This window comes from Triticum urartu, chromosome 2 (assembly GCF_003073215.2).
Source record: "Triticum urartu cultivar G1812 chromosome 2, Tu2.1, whole genome shotgun sequence".
NCBI classification, from domain to species: domain Eukaryota; kingdom Viridiplantae; phylum Streptophyta; class Magnoliopsida; order Poales; family Poaceae; genus Triticum; species Triticum urartu.
The window spans coordinates 530,771,456-530,798,818 of NC_053023.1; the positions used below are offsets into that span (position 1 = coordinate 530,771,456).

The following is a 27,363-nucleotide window of genomic DNA, read 5'->3' on the forward strand; positions in this document are numbered from 1 at the left end:
TGCCGCGCAGGCCTCAACGCCCCACCGTACTCCCATCACTGTGCTAGCCATCCCTCTACTCACCCACACCTGTTGTTATTCTCCGGCGACGGCAGCCGAACCATTCAACCCTCGTACTCCCCACCGCGTGGGCAGCCACTGTTGTGTCTTCCCTGGCTCTATGTCATTCCCTTCGTAGGCCTCGCCATCGTCCGCCGCCCTGGTGCTCCCGGCGCGGCGTGGTCAACGTGGTCAACGAACGACATCCATCGGAAGTGGACTGTACGTGGAGAGGCTGACAGCTGGGTCCACGGCCGCACACAAGGAAATGCCTCCTTATTACGTGCAAAATAATGATTCCTTCACCTGACATCTGGGACCCATCAGAAGGGCCTCTGTATTTCGCGAAAAATACGTTCCCCCCGCAGTCAGCTCGAACCCACCAGCTATATCTTCGCACGCAAGGAAGTGCCTCCTTATTGCGCACAAAAAAATGAATACTCCCCCTGCTAGCTGGGACCCAGCATAGTGGGGGCTGACTTGTGACCGTATGATGTCCATCCCCCACGGGGCCCTGTTCATCCAGCCCCCCAGGGGGCCCTGTTCATCCAGCCCTCCACGGGGTCTTGTTCATCCACCGGCTCGATCGACCGGGGTACTGTTCATCCAGCAGGAACTGCCTCTACTACCACGGGGTCCTGTTCATCCAACCCCCCACCGGGAAATGTTCATCCAAACTCCCTCAACAACGCTCACTATTCATCCAGAGGCAGCATCGATTGGCTTCAGTTAGCAGCAGTAGCGAAGGAATCACACTCGGGTTCAGTTAACAGCAAGGGATCGATCGATCGCTCGGGTTCAGTAACACGTAGCCTACAGTGCAATCGCTCGGGTTCAGTTAGAGCCCAACGCCTTGCACACACACGTGTACGTACGAGAGAAACGCGCATCCCTCGGCCCCGACCACCCACCATAACCGGGAACTCCCCGATATTTTCCTCGCCCTCGCTTCTACCACAATTTTTTTCATCATGGACGGCCCAAAGAATGTCATGCAGCTGCGTCTCCGGCCCGCCCAGGACGAAAAGCCCATTTTCTGTCATGATTTTTTGTCATAGAAGTAGGACCCCACCACATCTATGATGATACCGGGTTTTGTCACAATTATTGTCATAGAAATGTCATAAGAATGATAGAAAAAAATTCGTTCGGCCCAAAATGTCACGGATGAGTCTTTTTTGTAGTGCATGATTACAACACAACGATACTTGCCAAAGACAACAACCATATCAAATTCTTCAGACGTTTATGTTCGTCTGGAGACCTGACCCTGCATAAAGAGATTAGTTTTTTTTCTTCACCACCCACATCTGGAGGAGTGGTAGAAAGTTCATCATTCTGCGAGCTCCATAAGAGAAAGGTGGCATAGATGCCAATCCACTTCGTTTCACATAAGAGGGGTTAGGGTAAGCATATGAGTAAGCAGAGAAATTCTTCGAGGATCTATGAACATAATGATTTGAAGAATAATGCACATATCCATAATCCTTAGTATTTCCCTGCGAAATAGAAGTGTTAGCATGATGATATTCATGTGAGGACTTTGATCCATGTGAAGACTTTGGTCCATATGAAGAATTTGATCTGGGGTTCCTATTCTTCATAGGTGGTGTCATGATGACATTCACCTCAAGACTTTCAAGGCACCTTTTGGGAACCCAGATTTTCTTCATAGGAGGACCATTCCTGCAGTTAGTGCCAACATATCTAGCAAATACTTCACCATTCTGATTTTTGAACAGCTTATAGTTGGAGTCAAATGACTCATCAGAGGAATAGAAGATTCACATGTAAAGCCAGATAAAGTAGATGGATCCACTGAAGGTCCCTTTGCAGCAACCCATGAGGTTTTGGGATACTTCTCAGGCTTCCAGTAGGTCCCATCAGCATTGAGTTTCCTCTCAAAGGCAATACCCTCTTTTCTAGGGTTCCTGTTGAGGATCTGCTTCTTAAGCACATCACAAAGAGCCTGATGCCCTTTGAGGCTTTTGTACATGCCTGTCACATACAATTCCTTCAGCTCTGCATGGTCATTGATACTAGCAGCATCCTCAGATGAGGAATTAGTGACAGCATAGTCGGGTGAAGAATTTGCAGCAATAGACGCATTTGAACTTTCAGGTGAAGAATTAGCAGATTCACGTTCAATGCACGTCAAACATGGAGGAATAAATTCTTCCTGAGTAGCGCTGATTTGTTGAGCAAGTAATGAATCACGCTCCTTCTGAAGATCTTCATAACTCACTCTTAACTTCCCAAGATCTTGCTTTCTTTGAAGAAATTCATAAGAAAGCTTCTCATTATCAGATAAGAGAGTGTTATGATGACTCTGAAAATTATCAAACTTAGTCTGAAGTCTCTGAAGACTTTCAGCCAAAGCTTTCGACTGATTCATTTCTTCACCCAACATATCATCGCTCTCATCCAGCATGTTTTGAACTTTTTCCAAAACTCTTTGTTGTTTAGTGGCAAGGGAAGAAAGTTTGGTATAGCTGGTTCCAAATTCATCACCAGATTCATCATCACTGGACTCAGATAGATAGCATTCAGTTACCTTGGCACCTTTTGCCATAAGGCATGGAGAAGAGGATGATGATTCCGGATTGAAGGTCATAGCCTTTCGCGATTCCATGAATTCCCCAAACCAGGGATCATGATGAGTTCAATGACCTTCATAGATCTCAGATAGACGGTCCCATATGAGCTTCGCATGGTAGAGATGCATAACGTTCCTGAACTGATTTTGCGACAAGCCGTAGAAGATGATGTCTTTCGTCGTGAGGTTAAGTAGAGTGTACTTCTGAATATCATCAGCCTCCGCCATCTTGCATAAGTCAGTAAGACCAATCTCAGTGACGGTCCAAAGTTCACTGTTCATCGCCATGAGGCGCTTCTTCATCATGGCCTTCCACTTGGGATAATCATGACCGTCAAAGATGGGGCATGTCACTGTCTTCATTCCTACGGTCGACATAATTGAAACTCCAGGCGGTTAAACCAAAATCACATAGAACAATGGAGTACCTTGCTCTGATACCAATTGAAAGTGCGTTAAGTCGACTAGAGGGGGGTGAATAGGCGATTTTTATGAATTCTTCACTAAGGAATTTCAGGGTGAGGAAATTCCTAAGAGAAGAACTACTTGTAGCGGAATAAGTACTCAGATGCAGACATGACATAACATAAGCATGGACATCATGATGAATAGAAAACAAACACAAAGTACAGAAAGCGTAAGCACGGGATAAAACAGAATGAAGACAAACAGACTGGAGAAATTGAACTGAGAAAATTGAGAATGTCTTCAGTCAAAGTCTTCAAAACAGATATGAACAGGTACACAACACAGTAATGAAGAAATGAAAGGGTTGAGGAAATAGAACCAGATAGCTCGGTGAAGACAAATATTTGGTAGACCAGTTCCAACTGCTGTGACAGTTGTACGTCTGGTTAGAGCGGCTAGGTATTTAAACCTGAGTACACACAGTCCTCACCGTATTCTCCTTGAACTAAGGTCACACAGACCTCGTCCAATCACTCGTGGTAAGTCTTCTGGTGATTTCCAAACCTTCACAAACTCGGTCACCCGGCGATCCACAATTTCCTCTTGGATGCTCTAGACCATGACACCTAACCGTCTGGAGGATGCACAGTCCTCAAAGGTAACAAGCGTCGGTTCCACACAGGAACAATCTCTTCAGTGATGCTCAATCACTTTGGGTTTGTAGGTGTTTGGTTTGGGGTTTGGGTTTTTCCTCTCTTGATGATTTTCGCTCAAAGTCCTCGGAGGATGGGATGCTCTCAATGAAAAGTGTCAGTTTCTCGCGGAGCAGCCAACCAGCTAGTGGTTATAGGGGGCGGCTATTTATAGCCTAGGGAGTAGCCCGACATGATAATACATAATTTCCCTTCAATGATATGACCGTTAGGTGGATAAGATATTTTGGGACAGCTTGCGCATAGCACAGCAACGGTCGGAAATTTGAGGTTCAAATTCCTCAGGGCTATCATGTTCCTCACTTGTAGGCAATCCGCACCGGCGAATTCCTAACTCCTCAGTCAGGACAAATTCCTCAGAGACCGGAAGATCTTCGTCTCTGTCACTGAAGAAATTGACTGAACTGTATGAGATTTCCAATGGCTTCAATCGAAGGGATTGGTAGGTGTTGGATTTTGAGATGAGCATCACCTAGAAACCTTTCCTTAGTTTTACCTCGACCCCCTTTAACAGTACGGTGTTTCATATAACTCAAGAAATAGAAAATGAAACTACGAAAACAAAAGTCTTCACGCTTCATGTTCCTTGCATGAATATCAAGTCTTCACGGTCACACCAATTTCTTCACTTTCAAAGTCTTTAGAAAGTCTTCAGAAATCCAAGGTCTTCAGTTGAAGACATTCATTTTTAGGGGTCAACTTTCTCTGTCAATATCAAACTCCTCATAGACTTATAGTCCTGTGTACACTCACAAACGCATTAGTCCCTTAACCTATAAGTCTTCAATACAACAAAATCACTAAGGGGAACTAGATGCACTTACAAATATAAATTGTGGAAATGATAGAATAGAATATACATAAATTAGTAATGATTATGAATCTTGTCTTGACACTACATGAGTGAATAATTTGTTTTTATTATACTAACCTATCTCATGAGGTTTCGTTAAGTTTTGTGTGAAAGAAGTTTTTATGTTTTGAGTGAGATGACGATATAAGGAGAATAATGAGCAGCAAGACCCTAATCTTGGGGGTTCCCAAGGTACCCTAAGTCATTAGTTAAGAAAGACTCAAGCATCTAAGCTTGGGGATGCCCCGGAAGGCATCCCCTTTTTTGTCTTCAACACTATAGGTATACCTCACTTGAAGCTATATTTTTATTCTTCACATAATATGTGTTTTGCTTGGAGCGTATTTTTGGTTTGTTTGCTATTTGATACAATCCTTATATCTGAAAAAAAAATTATTTGGATAGATTCTTTTAATAGCTACTTATTTATTTAACTACCGTTTGTCCTTCACTTATATCTTTTGGAGTAGTTTACTGTTTAATATTGTTCGCTTATCTCCTTAGAGTAAAACTTACGAATGGATTTAATATCATCTTCTTCATTTATTTTATGTACATTGAGAAGTAAACATGCATCCTCCACTTAACCTGTTAAAGTAGAAGTGAGACTATGATAGTACATATCTTTAATCAAGTAAGGGAGTTATATTATAATGATGATGAACATTAATTTATTAAGTTGAACCTATCATGTTGTGGTGATACATATCTTCCAGTATAGGACGAATGATTGACTTGGCACATATTTACACATGTTTGATAAATTCCAAATTCAGCCTTGTGGTGTTCTAGTTTGTAGGTTATCGTCATGACTATATTTTGTCAATAATGTTACTATTAGAGAATGCATGATTGTGGTTTTTCTGCTTAGTAAAGTGGTTGCCCCAGTCTTTTGCTAGGATTTCTTGTACTAAAGTGGAAATACTTCTTGTGCATCCAATCCTTGAAACAAGTTTATGCCATAAAGTGTCCACCATACCTACATATAGATGCTATTTCATTGTCATTTCAAGTAAATTTGCGTGTGCCACCTCTAAAAATTGAAATAAACTTCTATTTTGTTTGCCTATACAACTCATGGAGCAGTGTGTGTAGTCAATATCTTTCATGCTAAATGTGTTTTACTCACGACAAGAGTTTATTCACTTGCCAAATTTATGAGGAAGGCTGGTAATAGGGATGCCCAGTCCCCAAAAAAAAGACACTCCCTCGGAAAAGTTAAAATTTGCTAGGCACTAGTGGATCCGGCAAGCCATGGTTTGTGTTTGACCATGGCAAGCCGAATTCGTGGGTGCCTGCCAACTTAGGAATCTAAAAAAGCCTGACTATTTGTCATTAGTTTTAGCAATTGTTACTATCAAATTATGACGCAAGAAAGTATGATATCACTATATCAGGAAGTCAATTAAGGGCTTACTAGCACCAAGGGTGACCAGCAAGTGAATTGCAAAAAACAATCACATTTCAAGTTGAAATTGTGGTTTGCTCTCACATTTCTTGGATGCAACAAAAATCTGCTAGTTCCTTATTAAGTTTGTCAATAAACATTGATCGTGCATTTATCTTATTTCTAGTGACAATTCTAACATATTAGGCCCACCTATCAACGCTGACATGCCATAAAAATGGCCAGCATCATTATTTGAGTATTATGTTAGACATGAGGCCCATTTGTATCAATTAAATTTATAAAAGGGTCCTTGAAAAATTGCACAATGCACCCCAAAAACACAAAAATAGATTACAATGGATCCCTAAAACTGAAAACGTCACCGCCGACGTGGCCACCACCAGCACTGACTCCTTAGTCGTTCGCCTCCTCCACCAATCCAGACTAGGGCTGGATGGAATGGTGTGTTAAATTGTGATCCAAATTCTACCGTATTGGACTAGACGTAGTACATACGATGTGGGCCTTTGCGTTGGTACCGACACGTACGAGTACAACTCGTTTACTTGTCCTCCAAGAACTCTCATGTATTGCCCTCATATATACCCCATGTAGTCGCACTTTAGACGGACTGTCGTCTCATGCTTGTAATACTCCTCCATCATAGTGATTGCGCCTTCGTGCGTCCGTGGTTTTCTCATGCAAGGGTTTCCATGTAAAAATCTGTGTGCTCTCGTGTCTCGTTTATTTCTCGTTATTATCTAACAAGTGGTACACAAAGCTGAGGTTCATATACGAGATTTGAGACCAGAGATTAGGATTGCGTGCACCGCCGCACGCGATCGCAGTCGAAATCTGACTTTCCGCTGCTGCACTGCTGCTGTGTCGCCGAGTTCGACCAGGTTGTCCGCTGCCCGGTTGTGTCCGAAATCAATCGGGTACACGCTCCAAGTCACGAGGTGATTTACCGCTGCTGCTCAACGCCTCCACGTACCCAGCGGAACTCCCGAGACTCCAAGAGCAAGTTCAATTCGCAAGCTACATTGCTGCGTCTCCACTTGAAGGCACAAGTTCCAAGGAAATTGCTAGTTTGGAGTACTACTGGTACACTGTACGTGAATTGGCCAGTACTACATCACCTGGAGCTACAGTTGCTTTTTTCTTCGATTGCTATGTCCACTGCCCAGTACTACCAGGTGCTATTTATCCTATTTCCGTTTGATCTACATATTAATTCTATCAAGAATTTTCTACCGGCTTATACTACTTTGTGAATGCAGATTTAATCGAATCATGGCTTCCATGAAGTACGATCTTCCGCCGCTGGACCGTGACACAAGGTTTACCCTATGGCAAGTCAGGATGTGGGCATTATTGGCACAGACCGACTATGATGAAGCACTGGATATTTTTGGAAAGAACCGAATTGAGGACTATACTGATGAGGAGAAAAGAATTGATCGTAAGGCTTTGTCAAAAATTCAACTCCATTTGCATAATAATATTTTGCAGGAAGTTTTGAGCGAGAAAACTGCCGCCGCTCTATGGTTAAAGCTGGAAGAGATTTGCATGACTAAAGATCTCACCAGCAAGATGCATCTGAAGCAAAAATTATGCTTGCACAGGTTACCCGAGGGAGGTAATGTTTTGAATCATATTTCAAAATTTAAAGAGATCATATCTGATCTAGCTGCAATGGAGGTTAAGTATGAAGAGGAAGATACTGCTTTAATGTTACTTTGTTCACTGCCAAGTTCTTATACCAATTTTAGAGACACCATATTATACAGTCGTGATACTCTCACGCTTCATGAAGTTTATGAAGCTTTGAACTCTAAGGAGAAGATGAAATTAATAGTGCCTCATGATGGCTCGAGTTCATCCCAAGCCGAGGGATTATCTGTTCGTGGCAGGACAAAGGAGAAGAACTCCAATAATGGAAACAGAGGCAAAAGTAAGAATGGCCACAGGGGTCGATTGCAATCCAGAGACAAGAAATATTGCAGATATTGCAAGAGAGACGGGCATGACATCTTAGAGTGTTTCAAGTTGCGGAATAAAGAAAAGAGGAAAGGTAACAAACAAGGTGAAAATTCTGCTAACGTTGCTCGTGATGATAGTTTCGATGATGCTCTTGTTGTTATTGCTGGATGTGCTAAGACCAATGATGAGTGGGTACTTGACACCGCATGCACTTTTCATATGTGTCCACATAAAGATTGGTTTAATACTTTTGATTCCACTACTCTGCTGGTTCCGTTTTGGGTTTTGATAATTCACCATGCAAGATTGAAGGCATAGGTTCCATTCAAATCAAGATGTTTGATGGCATAATCAGAACTTTGACAGATGTCCGGTATATTCCGAAGATGAAGAGAAATCTTATTTCTATGAGTGCCCTTGATGCAAAGGGGTACAAGTATTTAGGTGGAGATAGTGTTTTGAAAGTCATCAAAGGTTCCTTTATTGTGATGAAAGGTGATTTGAGTTCGACCAATGGTCTTTATTACCTTCGTGGTTCTACCATTTCAGTTAACGCTACTCCAGTTATTTCAAAGAATTCTGATTGTGCTGCTGCTAACCTTTGGCATATGCGTCTTGGACATATGAGTGAACTTGGTTTGGCAGAGTTAAATAAGAGAGGTCTTCTTGATGGATATGAACCTGGTAAATTGAAATTTTGTGAGCATTGTATCTCCGGCAAGCACAAGAGGGTGAAGTTCAACACTTCGACTCATACAACTGAAGGTATTCTTGATTATGTTCATTCTGATTTATGGGGACCATCTCGCAAGAAGTCACTAGGTGGTGCTAGTTACATGCTGACTATTATTGATGATTATTCGAGAAAAGTTTTGCCTTATTTTTTGAAGCATAAATATGAAGCATTCTCAGCATTTAAGGATTGGAAGATTATGATTGAAAATCAAACAGAAAAGAAGGTAAAAATACTTCGCACTGATAATGGTATGGAATTATGTTCTAAGCAATCCAAGAATTATTGCAAGTCTGGAGGCATTGTCAGACATTACACCGTTCCTTATACTCCTCAACAAAACGGTGTTGCTGAGCGTATGAACAGGACCATTATTTCCAGAGCCCGTTGCATGTTGTCCAATGCTGGTTTGCATAGGCGTTTTTGGGCTGAGGCCGCTTCCACTGCTTGTTATCTCATCAACTGTTCCCCATCTATTGCTCTTAATAAGAAAACTCCAATTGAGGTATGGTCTGGTTTACCTGCTGATTATTCACAGTTGAGAGTTTTTGGTTGCACTGCTTACGCTCATGTTGATAATGGAAAATTGGAGCCTAGGGCTGTTAAGTGCATCTTTCTTGGTTATAAGTCTGGTGTTAAAGGTTTTAAATTGTGGAATCCTGAAACCCAGAAGGTTGTTATTAGCAGAAATGTCATCTTTAATGAATCTGCTATGTTACATGATGTTTCATCTACTAATGTTCCCGTTGAGAGTGAACAACAGCCTATTGTTCAGGAGCCTACTGTTCAGGTGGAGCATGTTATTGATTCAGGTGATACATCTGGTAATGAAATTGTTGATGCACATGATGAACTCGTCGTTAATGATGATAATGTCACTCCCACTCCAAATCAGCCTATTGTTCCGCCCAGTTGGAATCTCGCACGTGACAGAATTAGACGGGGTATTAATAAACCTGACAGGTTAATTGAAGAGTGCAATATTGTTTCTTTTGCTTTATCTGTTATAGAAGAAATTGAAGGTAATGTTGAACCTTCTTCATATTGCGAGACTATTATTTCTGGTGATAGTAATAAGTGGATGACCGCTATGCATGATGAGATGGAATCACTTGAAAAGAATGGCACTTGGGATTTAGTAAGATTGCCTAGAGAGAAGAAACCTATTCGTTGCAAGTGGGTTTTCAAGAGGAAAGAAGGTGTTTCTCCTATAATGATGAGACAAGATATAAAGCAAGGTTAGTTGCTAAAGGTTATAGCCAGATTCCAGGTATTGACTATAACTAAGTCATTTCTCCTGTTGTGAAGCATAGCTCTATTCGCACTTTACTCAGTATTGTTGCCATGCATAATTTTGAGCTTGAACAATTGGATGTTAAACTGCATTCTTACCTGGAGAATTAGAAGAGGATATTTATATGGAACAACCAGAAGGTTTTGTTATTCCTGAAAAAGAAAAGCTTGTCTGTAAGTTAAAGAAATCTCTGTATGGATTGAAGCAATCCCCTAGACAGTGGTACAAGAGATTTGACACATTTATGTTCTCTCAAGGTTTCAAAAGGTCTAATTATGATAGCTGTGTTTATTTGAAATTGTCAATGGTTCAGCTATTTATTTGCTCCTTTATGTTGATGATATGTTAATTGCTGCTAAGAGCATGTCAGAGATTAATGAACTAAAGAAGCAATTGAGTAATGAATTTGAGATGAAGGATTTTGGTGCGGCAAAGAAAATACTTGGCATGTAAATATCCAGAGATAGACCGTCTGGAAAAGTATATCTAAGTCAGAAGGGATATATTGATAAAGTTCTTCGTTGCTTTAATATGCATAATGCCAAGCTAGTAAGTACTCCGTTAGCCGCACACTTCAAATTATCATCATCTTTATGTCCTAAGTCAGATGAAGATATTGAGTACATGTCTAGAGTTCCCTATTCAAGTGCAGTTGGTTCACTTATGTATGCTATGGTTTTTTCTCGTCCGGATTTATCATATGCATTGAGTGTTGTCAGTAGATACATGGCTAATCCTGGAAAAGAGCATTGGAGAGCCGTTCAGTGGATTTTCAGATACCTACTGGGTACTTCTAATGCTTATTTACAGTTTGGGAAAACTGGAGATGGACTTGTTGGTTTTCTTGATTCCGATTTTGCTGGTGATTTGGATAAGAGAAGATCGCTCACAGGTTATGTTTTCACCATTGGTGGTTGTGCTGTGAGTTGGAGAGCAACTTTGCAATCTATTGTGGCTTGTTCCACTACTGATGCCGAGTATATGGCTATTTCTGAGGCATGCAAAGAAGCTATCTGGTTGAGAGGTTTATACACTGAGCTTTGTGGAGATTTATCTTGCCCTACCGTATTTTCTGTTAGTCAAAGTGTCATATATCTTACAAAGAATCCAATGTATCATGAGAGGACAAAGCACATTGATGTCAGATTTCATTATACTCGAGATTTTGTTGCTGAAGGCGATTTGAAGGTATGCAAGATAAGTACTCATGATAATTCTGCTGATATGATGACAAAGCCAGTTCCGACCAATAAGTTTAAGCTTTGCTCAGGCTTAGTTGGTATTTCTCACTAGTCCTATGGACTTTTGACGCACAAGGTGTTTACGCTGATTTGGATGGAGTTATTCACTTTCTTCGACTACTGGAGGGAATTTGGCTCAAGGTGGAGATTGTTAAATTGTGATCCAAATTCTACCGTATTGGACTAGACGTAGTACATACGGTGTGGGCCTTTGCGTTGGTACCGACGCGTACGAGTACAACTCTTTTACTTGTCCTCCAAGGACTCTCATGTATTGCCCTCATATATACCCCATGTAGTCGCACTTCAAACGGCCTATCGTCTCGTGCTTGTAATACTCCTTCATCATAATGATTGCGCCTTCGTGCGTCCGTGGTTTTCTCCCGCAAGGGTTTTCACGTAAAAATCCGTGTGCTCTCGTGTCTTGTTTATTTCTCATTATTATCTAACATGGTGTCTGCCGCCTCCCTCAAAAGACAAGGGACGCAGGAAGATGTGGGAGGTAGCGATGGGTGGTGTGGCGGCAGCCATCGATGGCGAGATGTGTTGGACTTCGTCCAAGTAGAAATAAAGGGGGGGAGGGTTAGTTTTGCTCATCATGTATTTATGATGGGATTAGAAGATATAGAGTAAGCCATTAAGAAATATAGGAACTGTAGGTGCACTTTTTTTTTTACAGTTTTTAGAGATTGTTTGATTCTAGGCTTTGCAATGTCACATTTTGCCACATATTTTTTTGTCACAAGAGCCACAACTTGACAAGTCTAAGAAAATATTTCCGTACTTTTTGAGTATATGTGATATGGGGCTTTAGTGTGGGAAAAGACATCTTGCATAAGGTGAGACTTGAACCAAACACCCTTCTAAATTAATCAAACATTCTTAACCTTGAAACTTGGCTAACTAAAGGCCGCCTTAGTTACAAACAAAACAACACATTCGTTAGTTTTCATGGAATGGCGGTGGGATAAGTAATCTCAATATGTGGCCGGTTTACCATAAGACGAATAGCTCTAGCATGTGCATTCAAGGAGGTATTACTTGAGAGAGAAAAAGGAGTTATTTACTTTACCAAGGCGACATGGTCAAGTGGAACACTAAGGGAATCTCTAGCAGATTCCCTATACTAAAGTGCCAAAAGTGCTCTCTATCCTAATTTACCTTTTTTTAGGAAATCAATGTTTCATGGTTAGCAAATCCCTTATAATTTAGGTCCCTGAAAATTTTGAACATATATATTTTAACACAAATTCATTTCAAACACATATTTTAACTAATTATAGCATCAGTCGATAACTTCTAGACATTAATATCGTATATACGGAAAATCATACACACTAGGATAGTTCTACTCATCGTCACCTAAACCAAGGCTATCATTAGTGCTATAGCCCCCACCAAAAAGAGCTGCAAATAATCCAGGGATTAAGAACCAAATCATGATAGCCGGTATGACTCAACGTGAAGCTTCTTAAATTTTCCTCTTTAGCCTTGCATCGACTTGATTTTGGCTTGCATCTCGTAGGTTTCGTCTTGCTTCTCGTGGATTTCAGCTTGCGTCGCAATAATTTGGTCTTTCTTCTCCTGTGCATCTAGCAATGCATCACCTAGCTTCCCTCTCAGTGATGGAAAGTAAAATAGTCAAGCCGTTGGCTTACATAAACCATTACGAGATGGACCCATATCCACGTGCTGCAGCTGTGAGCCTGTGACCTTCCTGCGTGTGTGAATTTTTTTGAGAAACGATCTATATCTAATTGCAAACATAAAAAGGGATTTGGGTTCTACCTTGCTTTTTTTGGCCACCACAAGCAAAGAAGTCTCTCTTGGGATTTATTTTTTGTGTGTGTTCGATGTTTTTTGAACAAGCGAATACTTCTAGCTGCAAAGCAGCACCAGTGTCGGAATTGGGGCAACATTAGCGACAGAGCCGTTGCTGCATCAAGATGACTCGCCCGTGTGCGTACAACTCGGTGGCGGGCTTGAGCCGAGCCGACGGGAGCGTAGGGAACGTGGCGAGATGACCATCGAGAACGACCATTCCAGTGCCGTCGACCGCTGCGGACTCGCGCGTGGGGTAGCATCCGCTTTCGCACCATCACATGCCTCCAGTTTTGGCCACATTGGGGCTCGCCGGTGGAAGATATGGCATTTGTGACAGTAGCGGTGGCGACGACAAATCTAGGAAAATCTGGCGTCGGCGACGGAGTAGAAGGTGGGACGGCATCGGCGTGTCGCGCGGGCTGCCCATCCGTCTCCTACTTTTAGTCGAGGGATGCACTCTGGACCAAATATGGTCATGTGAGGATGATTTTTAGGGAGTGTCATTTTTTTAGTAAAGTTTTTTTTTTGAAACTCGGCAAAAGATTTGCCATTTTTATTGAATAAGAAAGAAGGTTTAGAGTTTGTGGCCAACGGCCAAATTACAAAGCATCAATCTCGCGGCATTGAATTACACAAATGCTTCGCTCCAGCGAGACACCACAGATTACACTCTTCTTTGATCCTAGCAACAATAACACCAACCGGCACCGCCAAGTTGCGGAAGACCCTTACGTTCCGTTCCTTCCAAATTTCCCACGAAACGAGTAGCATGAGGGAGATGAGTGGCTTTCTGGACTGCGTCTTCCTGGTCGCGTTGAGGCTCCATCAATCTTTAACGGAATTCATGTGACCCCACTCCACGAGGTTCACGTCATGAAGGCCAAGCCAAACCTTGATCAAAGCCCAAATCTAGCTGTGTATCTGCATTGAAAGAGAAGGTGTCCCGCTGATTCTTGGACTTGTTTACAAATGGGGCAAAGCTTGCAATTAGGCCATCCCTATCGCTGCAACCGGCCTGCCGGCCAAACCCTGTTGTTGATGACAAGCCAAGCGAAAAACTTGCATTTTGGACGAGCCCAATTCTTCCAGACCATTTGCACGAGTTCCGTGTCAACTAAGCCCCTGAACTGGACCTCATATGCCGATGCAGCGGAGTATTGGCCATCATTCGTTAGCTTCCAGGAGATGGTATCCATTCTCTCCGGGTTGAGATGAATGGGGGAGAGCTTTTCCCATAGATTGACGAACTCAGTTAGATGATGAACGGAGATGCCCGCACTGATGTTAATTTGGGAGACCCAAAAGTCATTGTGTATCGCATTTTGGACCGAGCAGTTCTTTCTTCTAGACAGCAAGAATATGCGGGGAGCAATATCTTTGGGCCTCAGCCCCCAAGCCAGGCAGACTCCTAGAAAGAAGCACGAAGGCCATCACCAATCTCCACTTTGGTAGCAGTCGCAAAGATGTCGCGGTCAGCACTGTCACATGGGTTCCCCGACCCCACCCAAGGCTTCATCGGATCCATCCATTCAAACCACAACCATCGAATACGGAAGGCAGTGGCAAACTTTTTCAGATTTAAGATACCAAGGCCTCCTTGGAGCTTGGATCTGCACACTTTATCCCAGTTAATCTTGCATTTGTCTCCAGTGACCTTGTCGCACCCCGCCCAAAGGTAAGCCCGCCTTAGAGCATCAATCTTGTTCAAAATTTCGACCGGAAGATTCAACGCCGTCATGTAGTAAATGGCAATGGCAGTAAGGACAGATTTAACCAACACAACCCTTCCAGGTGAAGCAACATGTTTTCCCATCCCAGGGGCAAGTTGGGCAGCAATCTTATCCTCAAGTGGTTGAAAGTGGATCTGACTCAGCCTCTTGACCGACAGAGGGAGACCAAGATATTAGAGAATCTGTTAACTAGTGCTTAACTCCCTAAAACTTATTTCCCTCCTCAAATATAGGTTTTAGGGATCTGCTATAGATGCCCTAAGGTTCAACGTAAAATATTATTACTAATTATGACGACAAGACTACAATCCGGACTTCCGGAGAGAGTATAGTACAAGCATGTCCATCATATATAACTTGCGTATAAAATTGGCTTATGGTGGTGTTTGATCGTGCATGCTCCATTACCAGCACAACATGGCTCATGGCTGTCGCGTTCTGACCGCAAGCTTAGCCTGCTGATCACATCACGGTGCTATCTTTTGGGTTTGGCTAGACCCAGACTACGACGCGAGTGGCTTGGGGTCATGCAAAGTGTGTCTCAGACTTTCAGTCACTCGTTAGTTGCGGGCTCTTATTTCAACTTTGAGTTGCGCACACGAGTCACCGTTGTTCGGCACCACAGTGAGCACTTTGCGCACCCGTGTGATCGAGACTTTTTTGTTTGAAACTTACGCGCCACTCATACGTTGTTAGCAATTCTTTTCTTGCAATTTTTTTGAAATGATTTCTTGCAAATTTATTATATTCTTGTAAAATTTAGCTCGCGCCTTCACAAAAAAAAAGGAAAGCCCAGCTGGTAAAGGCAACCCTGATTCAGGAAGTGTCGACAAATTGAGGCGCTAGCAGAAACTTGTACGGGTGTTCAAGATCACGGCTCTATCTTGCAACTGCTGGTTGACAGATAGCAACTACTTTGGATAGAAAAATCCTACAGACTATGCAGAAAAAAAGATACTGCATTGATGCAATGGTTCTCTGAATTTACATCATGTCTGCTCTTAGTTTGTTGATTGGGTGAGCGAGATTACTAAAACATGATGCGCACGCGCATGGATATACGTCTCGTCTTCTCTTTAGCAGGGTTGGCTGAGTGAGACGGTGACCTGGGTGGAGCGTGTGCCACTACGTGCACCTGTCTCATGCCCCGCTATGAACCTAGACTAGCACCGCCGATAGGCGATAGCTCATCGTCCCACTACGTGCGGCCGTACGCGACGCGCCCATCATTCCGCCGTTGAAAGGGTGGAAGCCGACCCTGGGCCGGGCGACTGGCGTGATGCGCTGCTGTCGGTTCGTCACTCGGCGCCGCGGTCCGGTGAGGACGTGAGGTGCGTGCGGTGAGATTTGAAGACTCCCGGCCATGGAGATTTCCGGCCGTGTTGGAGGTCACACGAATCCTGGGCACGGGCGAGGTCTCTGTCGAAGCATGGGCGGCCAAAGCCGGCGGTGTGACAAGTCGCACTGCGGCTTTTCCTGGAGAGCATCTGTGCAGTGGGTGTAGCCTGGCGGTAGGCTTGTAGCGTACTGGTAGTATCTTGGATGGAAGAAATCATGTAAGGTGGGGCCGAAAGAAATCTTGTTTAGGCCAACTACACCGCGCGATCCCATTCTGTCCAGCCCGTCCATTTAGAGTAAAACAGACAAACGAGGCGGCCCAGCGCGTGACGGCCCGGACCCATCTGGTCCGTTTTGTGTCCGTGCCGATCCATTTCGAGCGCAAACTTGCGCCGGGTTTGGGTCGCGGCGGACACCAAACGGACGCGCGCTTCCTCCGCGTCCGGGCCGCGTGGCAGGCGGTCACCTACCTTCCACCCGCCCACATCAATGCGCATGTGCGGGCGGCCCCGCTGTCATCCGCCCAGGTGAGGGGTCGCGATCCTTCTTAAATGAAAACCGTGGACCGGTCGTCGTCCACACTGCCCCACGCCACCCCGCGGCCACTACAAGAAATATGTCAACTTATGACCTTCTCTTAGTGACCCCAGCTGAATTGGTCGTAAATTCACGGCCATTTCGTTTGGAAGGGCTCAAACCCTGAAATTGCTTACACCAAATGGTCACAAAGCAGACAAGAGGCGTCAATGACCTTATTTCTACCTGACTAGTGGCTGGGGCGCCACCTGGTGGCGCCTCTTAAGGCAGGATTGTGCGCACTAATCAAGTTGTCGTAGCCGTGTTTGTTAACGTGACTATATGACAATAGACTCAGTTTAGCGAGAAGACAAGCAGCCCAGATGATACAACAACAATTGAAATACATGTAAACTTTCAATTGGCAAACATAGTAAATCTAATTTTAGCATCGGAAACCTGGAAAGACAGCATGAGTACATTGACATGTAGCAGAAATAAACTCACAATGGATATTCATCTCACATCTTAATACAAGTACTATCAAATCATATGTCCATATCATAGCATAATGAATGTGCAGAAATGTATATTCATCTACAGACAGGTGGCATGCAACAACAAACCATTGGACTGAGAAAAGAGATGCAAGTCAACACAGCAAATGAACAGGAGCCATGATGTTGATAAACATAACAGGAACCTTCAATGTTTCAGAAAAGAGAATAGTGCATGATCAGAAACACAATACTTCTTGATCCATCATAAGTTGATCTTCCTCAAGTGTCTCGCTGAGATTGATCAACTTTTAGTCATTCATCTTTTGGTAATGATTCCAGATGTCAATTTGAACTATTAAAACACAGGGATGAAAGACTGAATGTTACAAGCAGACCAACTCAGCAGCTCTACTGAAGATAGAAGGCATAAATATGTGAGATACATAGGTGGTAGTGATCAAAGACTGAATGTTACAAGCAGACCAACGCAACAGCTCTACTAAAGATAGAATACACAAATATGTGAGATACATAGGTGGTACCTTGAACTGCTCGACAGACGAAAGTGAGGAAAGAAATCTGTAAAGCCCATTAACTTTGGCCCGGAAGCATCAGAATGCGTTATGACATGCTTGCTACCTCCTATGAGGAATGATTGTACAAAAAAATTCAGACTGATTAACCAAAAAAAGTAGGTCATTTGTTGGAGAGAGAGAGAGAGAGAGAGAGGACTGGTTCTTCTGTTCGATGACTTTCATTATAAACTGAGCTATGTCAGGCCACCTGGGGGAACTACATATTTGCTGCATCAAATATTTATGGTTTTCAGAGTGTGATAATACATGGATTCATCAGGAAATACATAAATACTACTTCAATGTATATATGGTGCATTACAACTATATAAGAATTAGGCTTGGATTCTCCTTATTCTTATCCACCTCGGCAATTTGGGATTACGATAAAATCACGGGGTTTTCGGAAAATAAAACAAAACAAGCCCAGTAAGAAAGAAACCATAAGAATTCTAGCTTACAAGACAATCGAGCACTTCCGTCAACAATTAGACATAACAATAAGTCCTCAACTTTTTACCCTCTACAAAATTAACCACGGAACGCGCGCGCGCGTGCGTGCGTGTCTGGAAAGAGAGGCAACACAAAAGAAATTCTTGGAAGAACCTACTAAGCTATAGCAATATTCAGACTGAGTAAAGCTACCATCACTGGACTTGGCATGTTCAAATGATCTAGCCGAGTAAAGAAGCCATTTTTAAAATATGCAATAGAGGTAACTCAATGGACTAAGGAAAACGTATCCCGCAAATGAATGGGATGCTCAATCTATATTTACCACACATATATGTTAGAATTTAATATGACAGCACATAGCTTCAACCGTATTTACACTGCAGTTGTCGTATATATATGCATGAAAAATAATTTTTACAATATGCAATACAAGGAACTCAATGGATTAAAAAAATTGTATCGTCCTAATCTAAGAAAAATAATGAGGTGCTCAATCTTGATTCACCACACATATATGTTACAGCTTAATATTGCAGTAAAGCTTCAACCGTATTTATGCTACAGTTGTTGTGTATATAAGCATGAAAATAAATTTTGAAATACCTTGTCTCTTTATTGTCCATACATATATCTAGGTTCACCAGACATACACTATCCACTTAATTATTAAGTACTTTACTTATGGTCTGATTTATTGCTTTATTTAGTCAAATGTACAGCAAGCAATTGGTCATGTATAGATGAAATTAAATTCACCTTTTCTACATCAATTTGTACATCTACAAAAAGTAAACTTTCATGAGACAATGCTTGTCTGCTAGGTACGACCTGTAGCTTGCCGTGATAAGCTCTACCCGATCGTTCTTCTTGACGCAATATTCCTACATATTCAAGGAGGATGCTTATGAGAATTCTGAGAAAATAATCGAAAAAAATGTGGCTAAAACCTGACATCACAAAATTGCAAGAGAGGATAGCCATGGCTGAAACCTATTGATCAGCTTGTTCCTTTGATCTGAGTCTGAAACAAGGATCATTATATGAACTTTGCAGCAGTTGTCATAATATGATAGTACCACTAAGGCCCATGAAGATCATACCTTCCCATTCTATTATCTTCATGCTGAGAAAGCACACTTTCTGTCAGCTATAGCGGTACGCCGCGCCGGTGAATATGCCCATGAACGCAGCCACTGATTATGGTGGTACTGTTAACAGTAACAAATATTGAGAAGGTAGAATGAAAACCAATAAGCCCATGCTTATTGCGATGTAACTACTTAGTACATTTCTGACTTACAATCAATGTAATACAACCTGAACAAAATCCTAGTATAAATCAACACAACGTGAACAAAAAGCACATATAGTTGCCAAGGATCCATGATATACAGAGCTATAACCAAGTTTTGAGTAGTTTGCATGTCAAATCTGTACAACTTAACACGTTACAAATCCCACAACTCTACAGTACATCTTGAAGGTAATATCTATCTCTGTTTAAGTATTCTAAAGTACTGCCAAAAGATGCACTATTCTGGTTCACTTTAGGAAATCAAGATGAATTCGACCAGTCAAGAAATCTCTGTATTCTCGTTCATCAACCTTGTGGCCAGCACCTTCCTTGTTCCAATCGCAAGTGTTTATTCATGTACTTCCACACTATATATGTTTGTTTTATAGCCCTAGATCAATTTCTCCATGAGCAAGAACACATGCAAATCTAGCCAAAGCTAGCCAACAGAGGAAGGTCGATTGATTTCTTCAGTAGCTTGTCGTGAACTTTTGTCATAGACTGATAATCAAAGGCTACCACCCAGTTAAGAGAGATCTGCTGAGACAACAGTAGCTATCAACCAAGCCGATCTCCACGTACATGCCTTTGTCAAGACTACAGCAAGCCCGGCACCTTGTGTACGGGCTGGTGTGACCTGCTACCTTCGTGTGCTTTCGGCTAGGTGCGAGTTGATCATGCGTTTGTTGATACACCCCGTCCCCAACTGTGATGATGCGTGCGTCTCCTTCCCCTGGCTAGATGGGAGCTCTGCCTATTGGCTTGCCTTGCCTTGCATACACAAAAATCATCTACTCCAATCACGCTTATTGCAAAAACTAATTCCTCTACTCCAATCGGGCTTTTTGCTTCTATGAATCCTTGTTTTCGTGTATTGAATCGCAAGATCAGAAACTTAAAGAACAAATCAAAGTCTAGGAGTCTAAATTCAAAATTCCAAATTGAGGAGGGCTAACCTTAACAGCAGAACTTGTGGAAAGTCCTGTAGATTCCAAATTGACGAGGACTAACCCGGCGACCTCGCGCTCGCGGTCCTGATGTAGCTCTGCATCTCCCGCTCCTTCATGATGCGGCCTGGATGTCCGCGTCCAGCGCCTCCTGCAGCTCCTTCACAAGCCCGTCCACCACTGCCTTTGATCCGCACCCGTGTGCTCCGAAGGCTGGACCGCTGGAGGGGGTGGAGCTCGCAGCCGGAGTTGAAGAGGGCACGAGCGCGGGTGAGGGCGGCGGCGGCGGCAACCCTAGCTGGGAGATCCGGCAAAGAAATCAACCGGCCACCCATCCTGCTTGCCCCCTTGGCCCCCATCCCTCTGCAGCCGCCCCCGGAGGAAGAGGCGGAGGTGAGAAACGAGGAGAGGGGCAGAGGTTGCTTCGTGGGGAAGAGAAAACAGGGGAGGTGTTATCTGGTTGATCTTCTTTTTTTCCCAGCTATCTGTTTTTCTTCCTCGCCCGTCCCTAACGCCCACGTGGCATAGCTCCTCACTCGACCCTTGCGCGACCGTTAATGGTTTCAATTACGACCAATATAAATGGTCATGAGGTTGTATATTTCTGTCATTCCCAAAATTCCCAAAAAAATTGGGCTTTCTTTACTATTTAAATCATTGCCTCATGACAATATTCAACTCTATTTGACTGGTAAATCTTCCTCGGCAAATTTTCAAAATTTTTGTTCAGCTCGAACTGTTGTGAAGGAAGTACTGGCTAGGCATATCCTAATGAGCTGAATTTTTGCCACATCTTCTATATTCTCAAATTATAGCTCTTCACAAAATTTGAGCCCCATCTAACAATACATGTGAGTGTGGCTTCAACATTTATATTTCTGTCCAGTGTGGTATGTTGCAAAGCAAGTGTCACCTAGGCTCCTTCATTTGAGACGCAAATTTTTCAAGATAGTGCCCTTAGTAGATGATCATCCTCGGCCAAAACTCAGGCTCATTGGCCATGTGCGCTTTCCGTACCACTAATCAAACACTTGGGTGTTAATTCATGTTTGAGCTTGGTTCAATATCCTCGTGAGATTCTTCTATTGCCTTCTTCTTCCTGACACCTATCAGGGGAGTGTCCAACCCACTAGACATGCCTAGGCCGTCCGGAACGTGTGGCAACACCACGGTCACGCGGTGACCACGCGCTAAGGAGCCAACCCACTAGACATGCCTAGGCCGCCCGGAACGTGTGGCAACACCACGGTCACGCGGTGACCACGCGCTAAGGAGTTGGGGCCCTGGGCCACCATCCAAACCTCAACGTATCGCCACCAAACCATATTTTTCTGATTAAATAGATACTTTTCTACCTAGAAATATTTTTTTGAAAAATAAAGAGCAAACTATGAGGCAGCTGCAGTTCAAATTTGTCCCGCTTCCTACTAAATCAGTAGAAATTGTCTTTTTCACCAGAGGTGGATAAAAACTTTTGGCACCCAACCATTTTGTCAATTATGCTTTAAACACGACCTAGTATTTTATAAAATTGATTTGGTCCAATTTTGCAACAAATATATGGTAGGTCCTTAAAAAAACTCATTTTGGCCACTCGAAAAATGGAAAATTGATTTTTCATCCAAAGAAAATGAAAACTTCCTTATGCAACATTGTTTGCCATTCCAATATGCACCCTTGTGCACAATATGAGATCATTTGAACAAACTATGCCATTAATGTGGCCATAAGATTGATCATTTGGCTTGAAAGCCATTGATCTCCATACGTGATAGCTCGTTTCTGAGAACACGTTTTTTAAAATAATTGCCTTATTACAAGTTTGTTATTTTTCCTAGGAACTTGACCATATATAATGACACAACGCGAAGGTTTCTCAATTTTTTGATTTTTTTTGAATTTTTTAAGCCCGTTTCAAAATGCGGTCAAAATGGCGGGAATAACCGTTCCTAGCTAGTGGTTGAATTTTAGATTTTTTTTGGTGTTTCTCTGATTAAATAGGTACTTATGTACTTAGAAATGATTTTTGGAAAAATATAAAGAGCAAACTACGAGGTAGCTACAGTTCAAATTTGACCCGCTTCCTATTGAATCGGCAGGAATTTGTCTTTTTCACGAGAGGTGGATTAAAACTTTTGACACCCAAACATTTGGTCAATTGTGCATTAAATATATCCTAGTATTTTGGAAAATTGATTTGGTACAATTTTAAAACAAATATATGGTAGGTCCTTCACAAAAAAACTCATTTTGGGCACTCGAAAAATGATTAAAAATAGCTAGAAAGATAAAAATGCTTGCAACTTTGCGATCATCCAAAAAATGTGATCTAACTTGAGAGAAAAATTTAGTTGTGCTGTTTTGCAAAATATTTTTGATAGCTGCTTCACAAACTACCCATAATTTTAGTACTTAGAAACTATTTTAAACCATAAATTTTCTGAGCCAATCAGGGCTCATCCCACGGATCACCCCCCTTAGCTGATCTGAATCGTCCGTTCTAGCCGATCTGAACCGTCCACCTCTCAGCAGCCTAATCCAAACATTAGCAGCCCGTGCCCGCCTCTCTCCCCCCCTCTCCGCCGCCTCTCTCTTCCCCCTTCTCCCCGATCCAGATCCAACCCAAGCGCCCCGTCCTCCGCCGCAGCCACGACGTCAGATCCCTCCGCCCGCTCGCGCCACCCACCTTCGGATCCCTCCGCCCGCTCGCGCCCTTGCCCCCTCTCCGCCTGCGGGGCCGCGCCCCTCGCGCTGCTCCCTGACGACGCGCCGAGGAGAGGGAGAGGAGATGGACGTGGTGAAGGCGGCGCAGTTGTCGGGGCGGACGCTGGAGAAGGTGATGATGCACCCGCTGGTGCTGCTCAGCATCGTCGACCACTACAACCGCGTCGCCCGCGACACCAGGAACCGCGTCGTCGGTGTGCTCCTTGGCACCTCCTCCCGCGGCGTCGTCGACGTCACCAACTCCTACGCCGGTAAGCGAACGACCGAACCCCCGCCTCTTCCCTGCTAGGGTTTGCGCCGTCCGGGTCCCCGGCCTGTTTCCGGGGGATCCGCGCCTCTGGCGGGGCCTAGGGTTCGCGGAACCCACCCTGGCTGTAGCTGCTGCTAGATCCGCTGGCGCGAAACCCTTGCGTGATTAGATCTGTAGAGCTATTTATTACGGTGGTGGCTTACTGAATTTGTGAATTGCGTCGGCGTGTGATCTTGCAATGCCGTTTGAGGAGGATGACAAGGACCCAAGGATCTGGTTCCTCGACCATAATTACCATGAGTCTATGTTCTCCATGTTCAAGAGGATCAACGGTATGTTGTTTTAGAATTACCATGGCTTGGACTTTCCACGTGTAGTTGTTTCTGTTGAATACTGATGAGTTGCTTCGGATGCAGCCAAGGAGCATGTCGTTGGCTGGTACAACACTGGTCCAAAACTGAAGGAGAAGGGCTTGGATGTTCATGCATTGTTTACCAAGTATGATTCTGCTCTACAACCATTGTTCCCCTGGATTTAGGTACGCATCGCACCGGCTCTTCCTTGCCGCCTCCCTGTTCTGGGCTAGCCTCCTCAGCGTCTTCATTTCGTCAATTACCAGAAATTGAGTTGCATGTCCAACACAACCACAGAAAGAAACACTAGCAGCACTACTGCCTATGCTTGATTTCTGCAGTAAACATGTTATCTGAAATTCTGTAATGACGTTAACTGATGTGATTTTGCGCACTTGATGTTTTATACTTGGAAGACAAATGAACTTGTTTTGGTTATATTTCTCCCTGTTAATTATGGGTGATTTCCTTCTTGCAAATTATATATGTTCTGTTTTGAGCTATCTCTCTTCCTGGTAATAAAAGTATGTGCATTGGTTGATATTTAGTATTCATATGTCTAGTTCACGATGATGGTCACTTGCCGCAGAGGCACTGATATTTTGGTGTCTAGATATTTGTTGTCGATAACTAAGCATGCAATGCTTGTATATACCCAGTTTTTACTGCCTAGTAGTGAGCACACCTAGCCCCAGTCACCTACTTCAATCAAAGAAACTAAGAATGTTCATAGTAATTTGAAATGTATCTCATGCTTGATGCTTATACACTTGCAGTTGAATGAGTGCTTCACATGATTATGGTACACTTGCAGTTGAATGAGTGCTTCACATGATTATGGTACACTTGCAGTTGAATGAGTGCTTCACATGATGCTTATACACTTGCAGTTGAATGATGCTTATACACTTGCAGTTGAATGTTCATAGTAGTGAGCTTCACATGATTATGGTACTATTAATTTGGTGCAGTTGAATGAGTGCTTGGTGTTGTTATTTTGTTAAATGAGCATTATTTTGTCTTATAATAGATTGATTTGCACTTAACCAATACGACGAGTGCGACGACGAGTCCGACCAGGGCGCACTGGCAGAGGAGGCCCAGGAGCTCGCCGCCCCTGATAGCGAGGGCGCGCCCGACTTGGATGGTGTCTGCCAAGGCCAACGCCAGTGAGGACGTCGTCCCGGAGTTTGTTGGGGACCTCATCCCATTTGACAAGGCGCGTGTCACTACGAGTGTGTCCCCATGGACGGCACGAGGTAATGTATCCTAGTACCTTCGTCTCGGATCGATTTGTCTCCTCTCTGTGTAGCTGAATGTTGTTCATGTGACTGTCTTGGCAGAAATAGTGAGGATGAAGAGGTGAATGGTGTTGATTGTTGAACTGAAAGCTTGATTTGGTCAGGTGGAGGGTGGCTTTGTGTAGAATGGGGAGGTGGGAGAAGAAGAACTCTGAAGGTAAACAATCTAACACTGCTGCTCACAATCTGAGGCTTGTTTATTTCTGCACTGAACTGAAGCTTGTGTTTACAAGTCAGGTTTTTTTTGTGGCATCCAGGGGCATAATGCTGGAGCTAGTAGGCAAGCTAGCACCCATGGATTCGTGAACTGGCTTGGATGTGTACTTGGTTGCCAGGGTTGGATGAGGACGACGGCAACAAGGTGAGACCATCGTGATCCACCCTCCCACATCCTTCTCGTGATTCCCTAACTGCTCAACATGTTGATCTGTTCTGAACATCTGAAACTTGCTGTGTGCAGGGTGATTAGTGATATTCAGTTTTTGTGTGTTTTCCACACACACACACACACACATGGTCTTTAAATCTCCTCTGCTGCTTACTGACAGTACTATGCACGTACAGTAGTTGAGTAGTAGTGTGTAGGGACTCTTGAGGAAAGTTTACGTATTTAAACATTATGCTTAAAAATAAAAAGTTGTAGTTCCCTTGTAGTAGTATGTTTATGAAGGGCTGCATGAAATGATTGTCCAGTACTTCAAATATTTGAATCGGGGTTAATGTAATCACTTGCTGCATCCAGTTTGATTGACCGGAGATGCTAATAGGAAAGCAAAGCAAATAGGAAAAGCATGTGCTGCTGCTTTTTCTTATCCTCTGCACACAAGTAAAGCAAAGCATCCTATTTTTATTTCTTCATTCATGATGCATAAAATTCTGGTATTGTGTTCATATAGCTAATCTGCTGCTGTTGTGCATAAAATTCCATGATCTTGAAGCAAGACCTACTTTCTGGTCCTGTAGTGTTTAAAACTGATAATTATGATGTAGTTGATAGGCCTTGATCTCAACCTCTCAAGTTTATGTTCCCTGGTGTGTAGTTAACTTGTCTGTCATTTTTATTGGCAAGCCTGTAATGAATTTATTAGAATTTTGCTCCTATTGCCGTGTACAGTATGAAGCAAAATGGTCTATATTACTGAGGATGTATAATGTACAAGTATAGAAACCATAAATTCAAGCTTCTGCTGTAGCATGCTCAATATATATTGTTATAGATTAGTGTTATACAAAAGGTTGAAACACCATGGTCTCAGTCATTTGTAGGAAGTAGAAACACTAAGGCTGACATACACTTTACTGTTTCATTCGTTTTTTCTAATTTAATTTTGTGGATAGTAAATTTGCAACTGTACGCCCTTTGTAAAAAAATTGCATTTTATGTTCCCATTCCCTGTAATGCTGAAGCATGGTTCTCTGATAATCTGCACCACTGAAAGGCTGATATCTTGTATAAATTTGGCTTTTGGCAGGTAATCCTTTTCCCTGCCACGTTCAGGTGCATCACTCTGATGCCCATGAAGGGTGAGATCTTGGTCGACACTATGGAGAAGACCCTGAAGCCTGGTGGGTTCCTCAAATCGGGACTGATAGAAACCGAAGGGCCACTCGAAGCTGTCAAAGGGCACTTGTAGAGCTTGTGGTTGTGATTACACTTGTAGAGACTTGTAGAGCTTGTGGCTGTGATTGCCATTGTATCTAAGTTATATGATGTAACAAACTTATTTTGGCTGTGATTACCATTGTATTATTTGTGCTTTCTGTTTTTTCTGATTTGGATACATACGTACATGCTGAGATGTAAGCTGGAATAGCCATTTGCCCTTGTGGTGTCAAGCTTCTAAATGCATGATATGGAGGCCCAAAATAGACTGGATTGTAAAAGGGCCGAGGCTCAAAAAAGAAATGAATTATAGAAGGCCCTAGAAAATAAAATGGGCCAGGCCTATGAACCCAATAAAAAATTGATGAAAAAAAACACAAATAGGCTGAATTAATGGGCTCAGCCCATGTAAAACACCGAATCGGGCTGGGCTGAATTTTGTCAGCGACCTTTTCAATTGGTCGCAATTTTGTCACGTTAGATTGCCACGTCGGATCCTACGTGGCTAGGTAGACAGCCGGTGACCAAAATAAAAGGTCATGGGTTCAACGGCCTTCTGTTAAAGGTCACTAATTTCAGTTTATGACCGCCAGCTTTTGACCTTCTGTTTTTGGTCACAAAAAGGTCGCAAATGAAAAACTATGACCTTTCAGCAGCCAATAGTGAGGGTCATAAGTTAACATATTTCTTGTAGTGGGCCTC

The 27,363-nt window shown here is 43.0% G+C and overlaps 1 protein-coding gene and 1 long non-coding RNA gene across 15 annotated transcripts; one reads left to right on the forward strand and one right to left on the reverse strand.

Moving 5' to 3' along the window:
• Nucleotides 1-17,156: 17,156 nt before the first annotated feature.
• LOC125538522 lies at nt 17,157-20,941 on the reverse strand. 8 transcript variants are annotated; one of them, XR_007296390.1, is made up of 4 exons: nt 20,440-20,904; nt 19,290-19,397; nt 19,018-19,070; nt 17,157-17,961 (listed from the first exon to the last, which is right to left on the reverse strand). It is a non-coding gene; the product is annotated as an uncharacterized LOC125538522 (long non-coding RNA). The 8 variants fall into 8 exon arrangements; XR_007296391.1 differs by adding an exon at nt 19,180-19,210 and having other exon boundaries at nt 17,157-19,070; XR_007296386.1 differs by having other exon boundaries at nt 17,157-17,510; nt 17,701-19,397; nt 20,440-20,907.
• Nucleotides 20,942-22,982: 2,041 nt separating this feature from the next.
• On the forward strand, nt 22,983-26,819 carry LOC125538523. 7 transcript variants are annotated; one of them, XM_048701810.1, is made up of 8 exons: nt 22,983-23,405; nt 23,658-23,736; nt 23,821-23,942; nt 24,648-24,708; nt 24,788-25,016; nt 25,163-25,215; nt 25,316-25,419; nt 25,801-26,524. In XM_048701810.1, the coding sequence occupies exons 4-8, from the start codon at nt 24,652-24,654 to the stop codon at nt 25,820-25,822; spliced, it is 465 nt and encodes a 154-aa protein (XP_048557767.1). In that variant the 5' UTR covers nt 22,983-23,405; nt 23,658-23,736; nt 23,821-23,942; nt 24,648-24,651; the 3' UTR covers nt 25,823-26,524. The 7 variants fall into 7 exon arrangements, 2 of the variants coding, with proteins under 2 accessions (XP_048557767.1, XP_048557768.1); XM_048701811.1 differs by lacking the exon at nt 25,801-26,524 and adding an exon at nt 26,531-26,819 and having other exon boundaries at nt 22,985-23,736; XR_007296395.1 differs by lacking the exons at nt 24,648-24,708; nt 25,801-26,524 and adding an exon at nt 26,531-26,819 and having other exon boundaries at nt 22,990-23,405; nt 25,101-25,215.
• The last annotated feature ends 544 nt before the right edge of the window (nt 26,820-27,363 follow it).

Coding starts and splice junctions, on each gene's coding strand:
- LOC125538523 (XM_048701810.1), top strand. CDS start 24,652: ATGATGCTTATACACTTGCAGTTGAATGTTCATAGTAGTGAGCTTCAC. Junction 25,017..25,162: donor GTCCCCATGGACGGCACGAG/GTAATGTATCCT, acceptor TGATTTGGTCAG/GTGGAGGGTGGCTTTGTGTA. Junction 25,420..25,800: donor ATGAGGACGACGGCAACAAG/GTGAGACCATCG, acceptor TGCTGCATCCAG/TTTGATTGACCGGAGATGCT.